Raw genomic sequence first — 17,792 nt, 5'->3', positions numbered from 1 at the left:
TATTTTATTTTCTTTATTTTGTAAAACAGTACATTTAAAAATGAATGGATAACAACAATAATGATAATTATATTTTAGCATTTAAAAATATAATTTCAGTTATTTTGGTACATGCAACAGTAAAACCTCATATATATATATACATATATATATATATACACATATATACATATATATGTGTATATATATATATATATATATATATATATACATACATATATATACTGTATATATATGTATATTTTATTTTCTTTATTTTGTAAAACAGTATATTTAAAAATGAATGGATAACAACAATAATGATAATTATATTTTAGCATTTAAAAATATAATTTCAGTTATTTTGGTACATGCAACAGTAAAACCTCATATATATACATATATATATATACATAAATAAAACACTGTGGGTGTAGTATTTCTGTCTGACAACAAGACTACGGTGGTTTGTGTACACACCGGGCTGCAGAGGATATTCTCAGTGTTACTGTGGTAACATTTACAGGTGAGTTTTCCTCGGGTTTCAAAGCTGAAGTCCTGGCAAACTTAAAGCCACGTTAGTGTCCAGTCACACAGAAAACAACGGTGCAGCCATCTACACTCACTTCCCGCGTGAGTCTTATCAGTTACGACTTCACTACTTCTGCGACTGTTTCCCGTCACAACAAGTTCCACCTCATACTTTTAACCCTCTGTGCTTCTCATTTGTCTCAAATCTCTCTCTCGTCTCTCATACGGCGCTGAGATTCATTACAGATCCCTCACACACCATCGCACCTTGTCCTCAGCTGCTCTTCATCACATCTCTCCTCACAGAGGAAGAACCTAGTTAAGAACTGTGATTGTGGTCAAAGTCAGGGTTAGACACTGAGACAGAGACACAGGAGTGAAACATAACTGTATTTGTGTCAATAAAACAAATGTGATTACATAGTTAGACTGATGTGATTATAGATTATAGATTGTGGTTCATGACACAAAAATATAATGATTTCCCAATGATTTCAAGGATTTTTCTTGCATTTTCCTGCTTCTATAACGCGTTACAGGACAGCACACAGAACATGTACATTTACCGTAACAACTAGGTTAATAACAACGTCTATCGCTGGTCACTGCAGTCGCATTAGAAAAGACAGATTCATGCCATCAGAACCAACAGCTTTGACACTATTTCATATAAATACAACAAAAGTATATTTAAAAATAAAATAGCTGCATATTTATATCACAAATGAATAAGAAGTCAAGTGTGGGTTAAATAAACATCATCTCTCCCATCTCTTACCCATATAAATAAAAATGTAAATACAACTATAATAATAGTATTTATAGTTCTTTTTTGAATATATAATGTAAAAGCACACAAATGTCACAGTGTCAGTGTGAAACAAGCTCTGGTTTTAGACCAAAACACAGACAATTGCAGCAGAATTATAAGCGGTAATGTCGTCTTGTATCAGTTCCAACTTTTTTCATTTTCTTTGAACTTATTTTAACTTATGTTGCTCACAAACATCTGCAGAAACATCACCTTCATGATTTTTCTGAAAATGAACATAACATTTAGTAGTTTAAACGATACACACACACACACACACACACATTAAACATAGGTCATAATATGAGCATTATAATAAGAGTTTATAGCAGAAAAAGAGTTAATATCACAACAACGAGAGACATTTTAAAAACACACACCTGAGGAGGAAATGATTATTTCCGCCTGTGAATCTTTAATTGTTTTTAAAAGAATTTCCCAAATGATTCCACAAAAACAAACTCACACCAGATCTTGACACTTGGAAACGCTGTGATAACTTTTATATAATCCTTCAACAATCCTTTTTCTCCAAGTCTGAAGTGATTTATTCTGTTTTTGTTCATGACGCGTTCTCGAGGGACAACTCAAACCCTGAGTGTGTAACGTGGAAGATAAATCCTCAGTTTGAATTTGATTTGAAAGGTTTTGAGTGGGTTTGTGCTACGGCTCAATAAAAACGTCAGTTCTACTACCCTGGTAGTTTTTGGTTTTTGTTTCGATTAATCGATTCATCGATTACTAAATGAACTGCCAACAATTTGACAATCGATTCATCGATTCGAGAGTTTTTAAGGATTTTTCAGCTTCTTAAATGTGAATATTTTCTTGTTTCTTTGCGCCATAGAACAAAGAAATCATTAAAACAGAATAGATGTTTGGACATTTGAGACTGAAGATGTTACACTGTGTCTAACGTGGGAGATGAATCCTCAGTTTGAACTTGATTTTAAAGGCGGGGCTAATCATTTTCACCCTAGTAGTTGTTTTTTGTGGAATGATTAAATTTCTGTGTGCCAAAGTGAAATAATGGAAGTATCCTAAATAAAACTAGGATGTTTGAAAAACACGTGGGGAAACACTTTTAAAACAATGACAAAGGCAGAATAACTTTGTCCTCAACTGTCAATCATGAGAGAACTGAAACAAACACAAACACAGAGAAACGTGCTCGTCTTCACTTGGTGATTTAAAAAACAAAACAAAAAAACCTTCTGTAAACTCCCCTCACATTTCATCATCGTGAGGATTAGAGATGAGATTTAGTCCCAGTTAACATTGATCATAATAATATTAAAAAGAAGAAGAAGTAGCCAGAGGAGCTCAAACAAAATCATATTGCAGCACTTGGTTTCCATGGCAACTGAGCAAACGTGTCACGAGGAGTCGTGCGAGACTTAAAAAGCAGCTACTGCATTAACCTTGAGATTGAGATGGGATTTTTTTTTTCCTTTCCATTTCACACTCATTTGAGCTTTTGTGAGAAAGAGACATTTTTTACTAAAAAGAGAAAATGATGGCGTCAGTCGTCCCTCACATCACTGACGTCATGTTAAATCACTAACTAAAGACAATATTTCAGCGTGAGAAAATGAGAACATTGCGTTATTATGATTGTTATGAAGTAATCCATGAGATCTGGGAACACAGTGATACCGCGGTGACTCATAACGCGTCCGTTGTTCTGTAAGAGACGTGAAGTGTGTGTACACACTCCTAATCTCTAGTAACAGATTATTTTCTGGGGTAGTTCAGTTGCTGACGGGTTAATTATTCATTTATAGATCTCCATAGAGACATTGTTATGAAATTGTAAAAAAGTCCAAATAGAAGTTGTTCCCAGATCTCCGTTCACATATAAATGATCACAACTGACGAGAATCAATCCATAAATAATCCATAGACTTTACGGTTTTAGCCAAAAACACTTTATCTGCATGCGTTTTTGTGTTTCACACGTAACAGACACCGACAATGATGTAAGTACTGCACACTCATCAATATCAAAGTCATGGAAGACTTAATAAAACCACGTCTGGTACAATCTTTTTTTTTTTTTTCTGTGCATATCGTGTAATCTCAGAGTGGCAGTAACAATCCGGACAAACACAGTTTATTCTCTGAGAAGAGTTCGTCAGACGAGGTGAAAGCAGGAACCTTCGTCTAAGGCCGCTCAGTTTTCCCACAGTGTCCATAAACTCCTCGCTGTCTTCGCTTTAAAAAATCCTGAACATGGATCACCGACAAAATCACGTCGTCTTTGGACCAAGAACGTACAAATGTCATCAAAAATCTGTCCTTTACTTTTAGACTGAAACTGCTCACAGACACACACACAGACACACAGACACACAGACAGAAAAAGACAGACAGAGTGGAGGTCAACATTTGTTTGTCCACTTCCCTTCACCAGGATCAGGGGGACACACGTGTGGACCCGTGCTTCTCTATGAGCTGCTGCTGAGTCGTCGTCGCAGCAGAGACGCAGGTTTGCTCTCAGTGTCCTCCACGTCGCTTTCACATTGTCTCTGCAGACAGACATCAGGACACTTTAGATTTAGATCTGTTTGTCCACGTTTAGGTCAAATGTCTTGTTGTTGTGGTGAGATTGAGACTGAGTCTATAAGCAGAGTGAAGTGAAGTGGTCTCACCTGTAGTGGATCTGCATCAGCGGTGCCCTTACACAGCAGCCTCAGCTGCACCAGCCTGTTACACATTCGCACCATGTTATAGGACATCTATGGAGGGACAGAGACAGAGACAGAGACAACTCATTATCATTTAACCCTTCATGCACATGCGGCACAGATAATTACACAACTCCACAGGGAGTTTTAGTTTTATTCATAAAAACGAGCCATTTAAACCGAACTTGGGCAAATTTCCAAATGTCACAAATTCCATTTTGCTCAGGTGTGTTTATAAAGTGAAAAAAAGAAGAAACATAATTTTTAAAAAAAGGACAGAAGACACTGCACTGCACTTTCGTATAGCCTCTGTATATATGTGTATATACACATACATATATCTATATATATATATAGATATATATATATTTATATATATTATATTATATATATATATTTTTCTACTTTTTATTTTATAACAGTACATCTTCAAAAAAACTAACTTGTCTGTGCTGTATCTGCTTTTGATATATTTGACTTTTTTTGTCTTTTGTTGTTGTTGTTCTTTTTAATATTGTATTAAAAATATATTGTCTTTTTTTGAATGAAGTCTCTGGGCGTTGCTGACAAAGAGCTCGCTGCTCAGACCATGAATAACCAATAATTATAAAGTATCGGCATCCGTCGAGATCCCTCATGTCTAGTTATTGGTGGCAGCTGTGTGTAATAACAATAAAGACTATAATAATAAATAATAATAATAAAGACTTGTGTGTGTGTGTGTGTAAAATGGGGGGAGACTGTGAACATGTGAGGTCTGCTGCTGCAGAATCTCACGTTCAGAGAAGACGACACAGCGTCTTGCAGTTTTGTAACTGGTTGTGTGTAAGTATCACGCGTCGTCATCTCCTTCCTCCTCTCCCTCTCTCTCTCTCTCTCTCCTCACTCACCTTCCATTTCCTCCTGGCGTTGAAGCGCTTAAAGCTCTTCATATTGATCGAGGATCGATTGCGCTTGGCCGCCTGTTTGCGCGTGATGGGCTGAAATGGACAACAACACATTTGGACGCATTAAAAACAAAACAACGTTTGCGGTACGTGACGTCACCGAGGACTGAAGAGGAAAAAGAAGAAGAACAACCTTAATCCAGGGATGAAGCAGACTCTCCTCAGCTGTCATCCTGTCACTGCAACAACACAGGAGGATAGTGAGAAGTAACAAAGATACTCCTCTTTTATTATGTATATATATACACATGTATATATATATATATATATGTGTGTGTGTATTTTGTATATCATATAAAATAAAGACATTTGTTGTCTTAAAATGAATCTTATTGCTGTCGAGTCGTGGGCTGTTAAGAGTTTATGACTCAGATGTTTATCTGCTATTGATTGAAATGAATAATCCACAGGATTTTGAATGTTTAATCTCATTTGTATCATGTGACCACATGAGAAAGGTTCATTTAGTTCATTTATTTCATTGGGACGATTCAAAAACATCAATAGGAGTTCATTTATATCCCTGAACCCCAGAGTGGCAGATTTAAAACAGAATAAAAGGTTGTCAAACATGTCGGACTTGTCTCTGGACTGCTTTGCTTTCTCACAGCACACGTTATCCTCCTCCTCCTGCTGCTGCTTAGTGTTGTTTTGCATCTCTTTTACAAATAAAATCACCCTGAGCCGGACGCAGCAGCCAGTGTCTGTGATAAAGACGTGTTTTAGGGAAACTTATGTAAACAAGGACATAAAAACCATGTGTGAAAGGTGGAAAAAATAAGGTTAAGTGTACAATCATCTGATTGTATGAATGATTGTTTTTCATTAACCCAGTAACAGCCTTTTATGGCTGTTACTGGGTTAATGAAAAATGGGCAGAACTGAAACTCAGTTAAATAATCTAGATTTGATTAGTTTATCTGTGGGTGAAAGTGTACGTTGAGTTGCCTCGTTAATAGGCCAATTAAAGACGACAGTTTACTCGCCATAATCCTTTCACTCAACAAATAAATCACGTTCAGCGACGTGCGGAAGAGAAAACGGCTTATAACAGACAGATACTGTACCTATACAACATACTTGGGGTTTTCCACCAAGAGTTTCTGGATAAAGTCTTTGGCCATGGAGCTGGTGGTGCTGAAAAACTGGGCATAAAACTCATATTTCATGGCAAGGACATTGGTCAGCGTCTCCTCATTTGTCTCACCTTGGAACGGTGACAAACCGCTCAACCTGTGGGACAGAGTGCGTCAGTGTGAGACACGTCCACTACACAGTGCTTGAGACATTAAAGACACTAAAAATGTATCATTTCCTTTTTGGTTCTGGAAAAAAAACAACACACTTCCTCCCTGCACCAAAGTCTATGGAGAAAATCTGCCAGTTGAAATCACAGCACACAGGAGTTGTTGATCCACTGCTGCGGCTACAGTGTTCACCATGTGCTAAAAACACTGATTTTCTCAATGGGGTTTGGTGTGGGAGAGGAAGTTTACAGCTGAAAATTCAGTCAAACAGTGACAAACAGATTCTTTAAATACTGGTGACTTAAGCAGGTGTAGATTGTAGTTAGTGAATATTTTGTTAAGAGGCTAAAACCTGATGCTACAATATCTTCATTTTTGAGGTTATATTATGCAGTGTTTGCTCAGTTTAGATTATTTACGAGTGAAGAAATGCCACAACTTCCAAGGAAATTGTGCATATATGTCGTTACCACTGCTTAAATGATTCCAAATCTGATAAAAGCTTATCACAGACAGTCAGCTCCTCCACATTTCACTTTAGAGCTTTAAAGCCTGCTGGTATTCACTATATCATTACTCATACAAGTTTTGACACGTCAGCCAACAACACACACAAACGTATACAACTTAACTTACAATATGTAGGTAATAACTCCGATGCTCCTGCAGGAAAAGGACACACAAACAACACACAAACGGTCACGTTAAGGCGTTTAAACCTTTAAAGCGATGATAAACGCGTTGTAGTGTTGAACTGTAAAGTGACAAACGAGAGATTGTGTGTGTGTGTGCAGAGCATCAGCGTGCCCCAGCAGGTCACTGAGAGAAGAATGTATACTGAGGAGGAGACACTGAGAGTGGGCCTGAAATGTCTGCAAATGCCAAGTGTACGTTATCATATCAATAAGGATTTATGGCAGGGTGTGTTGCAGACGTGCATGTGTCGCTCACCACATATCTGCTGTTGTGCTCAGAGGTTCTTTTTTGATCACCTCAGGGGCTGAAAGAGAGAGAGAGAAGAGTTGTTTTAGGTCACATGTGGTCGCCTCTGGTCTTTTCCCATGACTGCAGCCCTAGGTCTGATCGATGGAGGAGATGTTGATGATGATGATGATGATGATGATGATGGGCTACAAAGGAAACAAACCTATTCCTTCAACACCTCCAAAACTAAGGAGATAAATGTCGGATTCTTGGCGGATCAAGGACAAAGCACCAGAAAGTGGAGCAGGTGGACAGTGTAAGGTTTCTGGGAGTTACGCTCACATGGAAAAGTAACTCGTCACAGCTAAAACAAACAGACTAAGGAACAGTTTCTACCCCAGAGCTGGTGCTTCCATGTCCACTCCCACCATAACAGTGCACAGACACTTCATTATCTCATTAAGCTGTTACCAAAGATTATTGTTTTTTAATACTGTTTTTAATACTGTTGTGCAGAATCAGCCGACCACACTTTCTTTGTACACGTGTACAACGACAATAAAGATCAAAAACACACTTTCAAACGAAAGCCTGACGCTCACCGATGTACTGCGGCGTGCCACTGGAGCTCTTGTACACCTCGTCCTGTTGGAAGTGGTGAGCCAGGCCAAAGTCGATGAGTTTGATGTTGGGGTTTGGAGACACTTTGTCTGACAGCATGATGTTTTCTGGCTGAAGGGACAGACGAGGTTTTTGTTATGGTGAACAAATGTCATTGACGTTTAAAGATTAAGTCCAGCACTGATTTTCTGACGTGTTGTGAAGTCGTTTTCACATCGTGAAAGCATTCATTAATACAGTTGTTTGGAAACACGTGTTAATAGAATACAATAGAATAGAATAGAATAGAATACTTTATTCATCCCCAAGGGGAAATTGTTTTAACAAAGCAGCAATACAATACGAAAAAAATATTATAAACATAAAATGTAAAATGTGCAACAGTGGGAAAAAAAATAGTGCAATAATAAAGGAATGGCATTAAGGAGTGCAATGGCATGTTAGTTGTTTTCGTGCAGGTTATTCAGACATGAAGAAATCAGTGACGCTGTCCTCACTACACTCTCTCCCAAAGTCCTACTACAGGTGTTCTTCCTCTTTTTTCCCCAGATAAATGTATTTATTAAAGCTATCTGGAAATGAAGAGGATTTCTCAGCCACCATTCAACCCAAAATGGTCACCTTCCTGTTGGGTTTCGTACATGGTCCCTCATTTACTTTTTTGACTCTCCCAACCTGATAAACGCGTGTGCCAACTTAAAAACCTGGCACCAGACGACCTAATAGAAGCCCTTTGGGTCTGTTTTTAGCCCCTCCCATTTCCAGTTTACCACGCCCATTCACCAAACCCCCTTCAGAGATCAGTTTTCTCTGGAATGCACTCCCACTCCCAACTCAAAACTTACTTACTCACATGAGTTCTTAGATGTATCTTCTTATTTAAAAGGTAAATAAGAAGTGAGTTGAGTAAGTGAGTTTTTGGGCACACTGAGGCCCTCAAAAATGCGATTTATTTCGAAGAAAAAGAACTCCTCCAGTTTCAATAGTGCTTAGTGCTCTTACACAAGAAGAGTTTCAGGAACAAAATGACACTTTCTGAGTTCACACTCGTGTTTCAAAAACAGGAGAAACATTCTCAGGCAACTGTTACCTTGAGGTCAAAGTGGCCGATGTTCTTGCTGTGCATGAATCCCAGTCCCTCCAGGATCTGCTTCATGAACTCAATGGCCTCGCTCTCCAGCAGCATCTCCTTGTCAGCGATGAAGTCAAACAGTTCCCCTCCGTTTACGCTGCAACAACACAATTCAGCGCTTAGTTTTTGTCCGTTCGTGGTTATGGACGAGCGGGAAAAAAAATGACTAAAAGGATTCAATGATGAAAGGAAAACATACTAGGAAAAAATCTCGTCAACTCACAACTCCAGGATGAGCACCACCTCAGCTCGACTCTCAAAGACGTCTTTGAGGGCCACGATGTTCGGGTGTTGCAGCGTGTGCAGGATCTCCACCTCCTGCTCCACGCAGCTCCTCTCCACGCCCAGGTGAGTGCACGCGCTCTTACGGATCTTCATGAACTTGCCGGCCCAACTCGTCCCAGAGGCCCGCTCGCGAACACGTCGCACCTCCCCAAAATGGCCACTAGAGGGAGCGAGGACAGTCGACAGTGAGCAGCTTCCATGGCTCGTCTGTGAGCTCTTTAATAGTGAAAGTAAATCATCTATTGCACCATAAGACACACAGGAAACCATCAACACCGGTTTAAAATAAAAGATAAGCCAGTCAGTCCTATCTCTACCTTCCCAGAACCTCTCCGATCTCATACAAGTCTTCCACATTGTCAGGTTTGAAGACGGCCATGTTGATTTGCCTCGATGCCTCTGGTCCTGTGGTGGAGCGCTGCTGGCTATTTCACAGCCAACATGAAGTGGTTCATGATCCTCCAAGTTCTGCACCTGTGAGTGCGTGAGAAGCAGAAGTTAGACATTAAAATACATTTTTATTATTTTAAAACATCAGACGATCGTTTTTTTACCCACGTCAGAACAAACAAAGCAGCAACAGTTGACGCCTAGTTTGACTGGCAAATAGGTCACGACGACAGATGTGGAAATTTCCATTTCTACACAACCTGGACCTTTATACACATCACAGGGACACCTGCTGACATGAGGATCAGCCAAAATGTCCCCACTCCACATGGTTTATACAATTTTTGGTCCTGGGTTAGGGGTAAAAAACTACAAATGCAAGAACAAACACACATGGAGAGAGAGAGAGAGAGAGAGCGAGAGAGAGAGAGAGAGAGAGCTATCCCTTAAACATCTCTCCCTGGCCTTAGTAAAAAAATATCCCTTAACTTAACCAGTTCCAGTTCCTGTCTCTTTAGGACCAGGTTTAGGTCCTGTGAGGACAACTGGAGGTCCTGACGAGGTCAGTGCCCCGAAAAGGTCATAAAGAGGCAACAAATACAAGAACGCACACTCACACAATTTGTTTTACACAACCATGTCCGCTTATCAAATTAAAAGTAAACAAACCAAGGTTCAAATCTTAAATTCACACCAAATCAAATAAGTGTTGTTTTAAGCAGTGTTTCGCAAAAATGAAACACTAAACTACACTAAAACATCTGTTACACTTCTCATAATAGTTATTTTTGCTCCTATGATCCCTTTACGCCTTGTAAAGAGAGAAATGAATGTATTTTCAGATTTTAGAAAAAGTAAATAGTCTTTACATTCTTATCTACAACTGGAAATGAATGACATCCAAGTTCCATAACTCCAAATGTTATACACAACACTCACAACACACTCACATAACTACACACTGCGTTTATATTGTGCTGCAGCTCAGTGAAAAATCAACAAGCCGATGTCACTCTCATGACCTATGGTTCCAAACCTGATCGTCCTCTTTCCTGAAAGCTAGAAAAACACAGGTGATGATGTGCATATGTGAGTAACACACCCTGAACTGCACTCTTCCTCATGCTACCTTATCTGCTCCCTGCTACATATCTGTTGCTACTCTATGTTCACTGCAGGTGCTTTTATTTGATAGATTCTGAAAAAGGCCAATCTGAGAACAAAGATAATCAGAGGAGGTCAGAGCAGGCTCTGCAATTTACCACATTTACCACATTTACCTCACCTTCAACAACAATGACAGGACAATGAAGACACGTCAACCTCCCTTCACAAACAAACAGAAAAACCTGCACGTGTTTAAAGAGTGGGGGAAAGTCAGGAGGTTTCCATGCACAGTGCTAGTGAAAACTGTACAGTATATTAAAAAAAGTCAGCAAGTATTCTCGGGGAAATGATCGGCCAGAACTTAATATAAGACTCAGTGTTTCAGCATAAAAACATTTTTATGCTGAACATCAGCTCATCCAGGGGTGTCCAAACTTTTTCAGGGGCCAATGGTCCTTTTTTTCCTTTTTTTCCTTACGTAACATTCACATCCAATTGCACTGTTTTATAAAAATGTAATTTTCATTGTCACAATTATCATTTTTAAATGGAAATGTAACCACAACGGCTTGCGCAGGAGTGAAGAAATGAAAAGAAAGATTGTGTTTCTTTCCGCATCTGGAGTCAAATAACATACTATGAGATTAGAGCATAAAGCCCGGGACTCCGGTGTCAAAGTGCAACTCCTTACCAGCTGAGCTCATGGGGGTGACATGTGACCAAGGGCCATTTTTTTGTCCAAGTCCATCCCTGGCCATAAATAATTCATAATAAAACCGAAGCTGTGGGCCGCACAACGTCTCACCGAGGGCCGTGATTGGCCCCCGGGCTGTAGTTTGGACAACTTTGGGCTCATCCTTACTTTTAGTTATTAAATAGAACATTCAAATTAATCCATTACCAAAAATACCTGACATTAATTTAGTTGGACCAGATGTGACACCAGCACGATACAGTGTAGCTCCCTCATAAACCCTTAAAACATACACAACACAATCTGTGGACATGTTGTGTCTTTTAAATATAATTTAGAATAATAGGTGCAATAATAATAATAATAGTAATAATAATAATAATAATAATAATAGGTGCAATAATAATAATAATAATAATAATAATAATAATAATAATAATAATAATAATAATAATAATAGGTGCCTTCTGTGACCATCCTGTTGTCCTTCTCATTACCATAACTCCTACACTCAGGACTTCCGCGGAAACAACCGTCTAATCACAGACGAGCTTTGCCAGCGCGTAACACGCTTGTGGCGAAGTCAACTTCTCGGTCCCGTAATTCCCGTAATTGAATAATAATAACGCCAGATATGGAAAGTGAAAGTTATCTTGGGGAAAAATGGGGCAATTTTTGGACAATTCTACAGCCATAAAATCAAAATAAATCCAGGATTATCGAGGGTTAAATCAAACGTTTCGATGATGGAAAGGCAAATAACTGCAGAACATACCAAACTCATATTTGTCTACTTTCTACAGCTGATAAACGCCATCAGACTACAGTGGTTGCAGAGCAGCTATAGATCTACAGAGACAAGACCAGACAAGACATTACCTGCAGTCCCAGCTGTGCTCGTGTGTATTGTAGCAATAACCTTGACAGTTTGAGTTTTATCTGCGCAGTAACCCTCTCTCTTTTCAGCTCGGCATCTCCACTGCACCACATTTTACCATCTTCAGTCTCACTTCAGTCATGAAACACGTCTGAACATTTCCTCTCGTGTTGTTGCGTCCGATGATGCCTAATTCATAATTTATCTTGTAGAACTCAAAGTTACATGTATGGACGTCCAGGAGTCACCTGACACCACGGCTGTACTTTTAAAAAGGAGCTCTCTGCACTGCAGTTCTCACTGAATTTACATTCAGAGGAACATGCACCATATAAAGGGAAGTGGTTCTATTGTATTTTAGAAACAAGGTGTTTATGGTTCGCTTTGGGTCGACTCTCTTTCTCTGTAAGACAGAGTAAGAGGTGACTGAGGGTGAAAAAGGGGCAGAGTGACAGTCTCGGTCAGTTACATGACCGTGATTCCAGAGTTGAGAGATCATCTTTGGTCTTCAGCCAGAACTCACAAACTCACAGACTCCACTCTGGCTCTGGACTAAAACAGGAAGTGCTTCATAGATGGACCAGTAAAATCATTTCTGAAACAATCAGGTGACCACAGGGGAGAGGGAACATGGGGGCTGATGTAATCTTTCTAATTTGCAGTGATGGGACTAGAGAGAGTTTAGAGAGCAGATTATGCCACCAACACAGAAATACAGCTCATTATTCAGATCCACATGCTACCGGACTTGTTCATAAACACACTCCTTTTTTCAAAGTGATTGCTGCATTAACATGTTGAAACTCCTGCATTGATAAAACGATAGTAAAGTATAGACTGAAATAAACATGGACTACTTATTTAGTTTGCACTGAATGGATGTTTACTGCCTGGCCTTGCAGCTCATTATGATAATGTTAAATTATTCAGACATGATGTAGTGAGTGAATATCATCAAAGACACACTCTCTTCGTTCAGTTTTGAAACACTTCCATGCGTTTTAACCCTTAAACACACCTGTTTGGCTTTTAATTTCTAGAATATTTTATAATTTGTTCATGCATATTGTTAAAAATTGATGCCAGGTTGTGCATCTCTTTTTGCATGTTTTTTTTTGTCTATTGTAAACTACACATAACACACCTATGGACAAAAATGTCCACATTGAAACCCCGTTCAAATCGCTATTTTTGATGCATCATGACAAAAACTTTGAATTAATGTTTGATGTGTGTGAAGAGGACTTATAAAATATAATATAATATCTGAAAATAATTATCAATAAAATTTGTATAGCTTAATTTTTTATGAGGGCACTTTTTTATATTTTTGTATTTTATGAAATATGACATTGCAAAAATAATACCAATGCATATAAACATATGTTTCTGCTAATCTTTCACATAATATACAAAGTGCCAATAATATAGCAAACCAAAAATAATCCAGTTTGCATGAAGTATATTGAAAATAATCAATTTATTGTGTTTTTTTTAGAACATAAATGAAGGTCCATCATTACAAAAACTTTTAATTAGAGCAATGTAAGGGTCAAAATGTTAAAAATGCATTAATATTTGATATATGGCAAATACTCACACTAAACACACCTATGGACAATAATGTCAAACACATGGCAATTTAAGGGTTAAAATCTTTAAAAATGCATTAATATTTGACAGGGACATGAACAAGGAATGAACACATTTTGGTGCCCTGGGTGCCCTTTTTTGAAGGCACATTTAAGGGTTAAGCTTTCATCAAAGAGCAGGATGTTACAGGATGAAGTGGTTGCATCAGTTGCTGCATGGCCTGTTATTTGAATCCTCTTCACAATTCTTAATGCACCGGATTGTTTACATGTCATTCTATTAATAGTTATTGAAAAAAGTGAAGAGGATAAGAAATAGATTAAGCACTCAAGTTTGAAATAAAGTGAAAATTTATTAATATATCCACTCCCTTGAATCGGATCTGCTCCAGAAGTTAAAGTGTTCTTCTCTGGATCAGACTGGATCCGACTGGACCAAGAGTAAAGAAGATTGGTTCAGGAGTTTTTGAATAATTTGACAGATGCTACTGAAAACAAATCAAACAGGTGCAGTTACCACTAATTACCTTGGCACAACTCTTAGAAAAACACGACATGATTATACTACTAACTACATGCTGTATGTGAAGTAATCAAGTGTGTTATTATGAGCTTTTCTGGCATAAACACTGACCTTGTCAGGACCAGCAGTCCTAACAAAGACCAAACCTGGGTCCTTATCTGAAAAAACTTGTTAGGATTAGGGCTAAGAAGAAGCTTGAATTGTATTAAGTTAAACGTTAGGGTTGGGCATTAAGTGGTTATAGTTAAAGGATAACTCTTTGCTTAGTCTGTAGTTAGGCTATGAGGACACATTTTATTTCAAAACTATCCTTTTTTTTTTATCCTTCTGAGGACATTTTGGCTGGACCTGTCACATTTAGGGCTTTTTCAGGGTAAGGACTTGGCTTTAGGGTCGGGTTAGAATAAGATGGAGTTTAGGGTTTGGTTAAGGGTTAAAGTTAGGTCTCATTTGGATGGTTATGGGAACACTTTATGTCTATATGTGTCCTCACAATGAAGGCTGTATGTGAAAATGCATGTATGTGTGTATGCCCATGTCTTATTGGCCGTGTGGACCGACTGTCAAGGACATTTTGACCTTGTGAGGACAACTTTAACAGGTTTTTTGGGGATTAAGACCTGGTTTTAGAGTTAAGGTTAGGGTAAGGGGCAAGGGAGTGCATTATGTCTATGAGTGTCCACACAAAGAATGCAAAACCAGCATGTGTGTGTGTGTGTGTGTGTGTGTGTGTGTGTGTGTGTGTGTGTGTGTGGTGACATGCTGTTCATGTTGCATTGAAGTGAGTGATTTCCTGATATGATGTCACATCTGTCACACCCCAAGATGCCCTATAAGTAAATATCTTGGGGGGGTGGCTTAAAAGTGCAATATGCAAAACCCTACATCCCAAGATATCAGGGAAGGAACCCTGCTTTTTACTGTATGTGTGTTGTTATTGGAGCCTTCATTGCTGCTTCAGGTTGTTGACAGAGTTCACAAGTTGAGCAAATTTGAATATTCACATCCTGTTCGCTGTAAAACTTAAGAGTTTATGACACAAATGTTCCACTTAAATGTAAAAACAAACACAGTGAGTCAGGAATGCTCTCCAGGGGCAGAAAGTAGGTCAAAATGTGAAGGGGGTCTCTCTGGATTTACTTCCGAAAAAATAAATCCTTCTTTGGCGAAAAAGACTCCAGACAGAGAGAGACGTCCTTTCTCCTCCTACACTCATGAGTAACTTGATGCAAACATTATGATACACGTCTGTTTTAGTTAAACAGACGTGTTCCACTGTTTCAAGTGGAACCAGTTTGATGTCAGCCGTCACCATCACTTTTATGTTTGTCGTGGCCGAATCAAAACTATTTGGGCTTGTAGATGGAGGGTCACCGGTTCAAATCCCTGGATTGGGTCAAGTGCTGTGTTGCCCCTGAGCAAGGCACCCAATCCCCATTACTCTGTGCTCTGTGCTGCCAACAGCTCATGTGCCCGGCTTGTGTGTGTGTTCACTTCTCGTGTGTGTGTGAAAAAGGACGGGTTAAATGCAGAGGTCAAATTGTTTGTGCAAAAAACACAACTAATTCTAATTCTAAATAATCCAGATATAGTTGTTTTGTGTGGCTTTATTGTTCAAATGCTCTCTAAATCTTATGTGTATATATATATATATATATATATATATATATATATATATGTATATATATATATATATATATACACATAAATATATATATACATATATGTATATATATATATATATACATAAATATTAACATATACATATATGTATATAGATAACTTCTAGTGAATTTTGTGGTTATTATTCTCCCTCTGCCTCCTTTCTTGTTCAATACATGCAAAAACCTCAAACATAACGTTTTAATTCACTTATGAAACTCATCCTGGGCACTTGTTTGTGTTCTCGTCTTATCAGAGCAATAATTCAATAGTTCAATGACCTTAAAACAACCTTAGTGAAAGCAGAAAAGTGACATTTTCAGCATTGTGTGTGTGTGTGTGTGTGTGTGTGTGTGTGAACCCCTTCACTTTCTCATTTCAGCTTATTTTTAAAAAAAATGAGAAATGAGCAGTAAACACATCATGTATCTGTTTCCCTAAAGTGTGTAAGTGTGTGACACAATAACTGCTCGTGTGGACGAGAAGCAGAAAAACAAAACTTAGTGAATTCTCTTCTCTCTTTCTCTGTCTTTCTCTGTCTTTCTCTCTTTTCTCTGGGGAGCAGAAGAATTTCACAAAAACACCCCACAGCACAGAAACGCTCCTTCCGGGACACCGTACCCTTTCTAATGTGGATTATTAAATAATTAAAGTAAAGTGTACATGTTCTTTACTCTCTCATCATAATCCGTTCCCTGTTTTATTGGCACTACAAATAATCCAGACTGAGAAAACACCCGCGCTCACATTCCTCGGGACTAATGAGGGACAGTGAACGCCTCACACAGCACATACATTACATACCTTCATATATATATATAAATATATACGTAATGTTAAAGACAGACATGTTGTTGTCACACTGACCATGTATTACCGTGACGCTGCATCCACCTGTGGTGGCCTGTGAAGCACAAACGGAGCGTGTTCTTCACCGGCTCAGATGTTCCCATGAAGAGCGGCGTCTCTCGCTGCTTCTGCTGCGGTGTTTCGCTGCTCCTCTGGCGGGGGAGGATGACCCGGGATGAGTGCACTGCTGCTGCTGCTGCCGGAGCTTGTGGAGCTGGAGTTGGCCGCTCAGCTCGACCCTGAATGCGGAAAACACCTACATGCACAGTTTGATGTCATGTCCGATTTACCGCAATTGCAAGTTCTACTCTGCGACCTGGAGGGGCGTTTACGGCACCTCCTACCGGTACAACACACTCAAGAACCACAGAAGTTTTTATTATTATTATTTGTCAAATGATTTCTTTGTTATGTGGAGCAAAAAAACACCGAAAATATTCACATTTCAGAAGCTAAATAAAATCATTAATTCTCCGCCTATCCTCTAGACCAGAGGTGTGAAACTGAAACTCAAGTTATAATGTATGTTATATTTAGTGATACATACATTTTGCATCATAAATACCTTGTTATTGTGAGCTATATATGGTTCCACGTCAACACAGACACTTTGTTTTTAATTATGTGAAATATTGCCCAATAGTTGCTTTTTGGTGATGATTATTAATGATTTCTTTGTTATGTGGAGCACATTTAAACCAGAAAAATATTCACATTTCAGAAGCTAAAATAAAATCATTAATTCGCCTCCTATCCTCTAGACCAGAGGTGTGAAACTGAAACTGAAACTCAAGTTATAATGTATGTTATATTTAGTGATACATACATTTTGCATCATAAATACCTTGTTATTGTGAGCTATATATGGTTCCACGTCAACACAGACACTTTGTTTTTAATTATGTGAAATATTGTCCAATAGTTGCTTTTTGGT

General features: G+C 38.6%; 1 protein-coding gene across 2 annotated transcripts; it reads right to left on the bottom strand.

The window, feature by feature from the left end:
* Positions 1-879: 879 nt before the first annotated feature.
* si:dkey-240h12.4 (death-associated protein kinase 2) lies at positions 880-17,151 on the bottom strand. 2 transcript variants are annotated; one of them, XM_058619548.1, is made up of 12 exons: positions 16,877-17,151; positions 9,482-9,638; positions 9,103-9,324; positions 8,838-8,976; positions 7,729-7,858; positions 7,154-7,202; positions 6,839-6,865; positions 6,036-6,188; positions 5,089-5,134; positions 4,899-4,988; positions 3,973-4,059; positions 880-3,849 (listed from the first exon to the last, which is right to left on the bottom strand). In XM_058619548.1, the coding sequence occupies exons 2-12, from the start codon at positions 9,541-9,543 to the stop codon at positions 3,769-3,771; spliced, it is 1,086 nt and encodes a 361-aa protein (XP_058475531.1). In that variant the 5' UTR covers positions 9,544-9,638; positions 16,877-17,151; the 3' UTR covers positions 880-3,768. The 2 variants fall into 2 exon arrangements, with proteins under 2 accessions (XP_058475531.1, XP_058475532.1); XM_058619549.1 differs by having other exon boundaries at positions 16,887-17,151.
* Between the last annotated feature and the right edge of the window lie 641 nt (positions 17,152-17,792).

The sequence above is a fragment of the Solea solea genome, chromosome 20 (genome assembly GCF_958295425.1).
Source record: "Solea solea chromosome 20, fSolSol10.1, whole genome shotgun sequence".
In the NCBI taxonomy this organism is placed as follows: Eukaryota; Metazoa; Chordata; class Actinopteri; order Pleuronectiformes; family Soleidae; genus Solea; species Solea solea.
The sequence above is the reverse complement of the archived record's forward strand: the minus strand, read 5'-3'. Positions and strand labels throughout refer to the sequence as shown.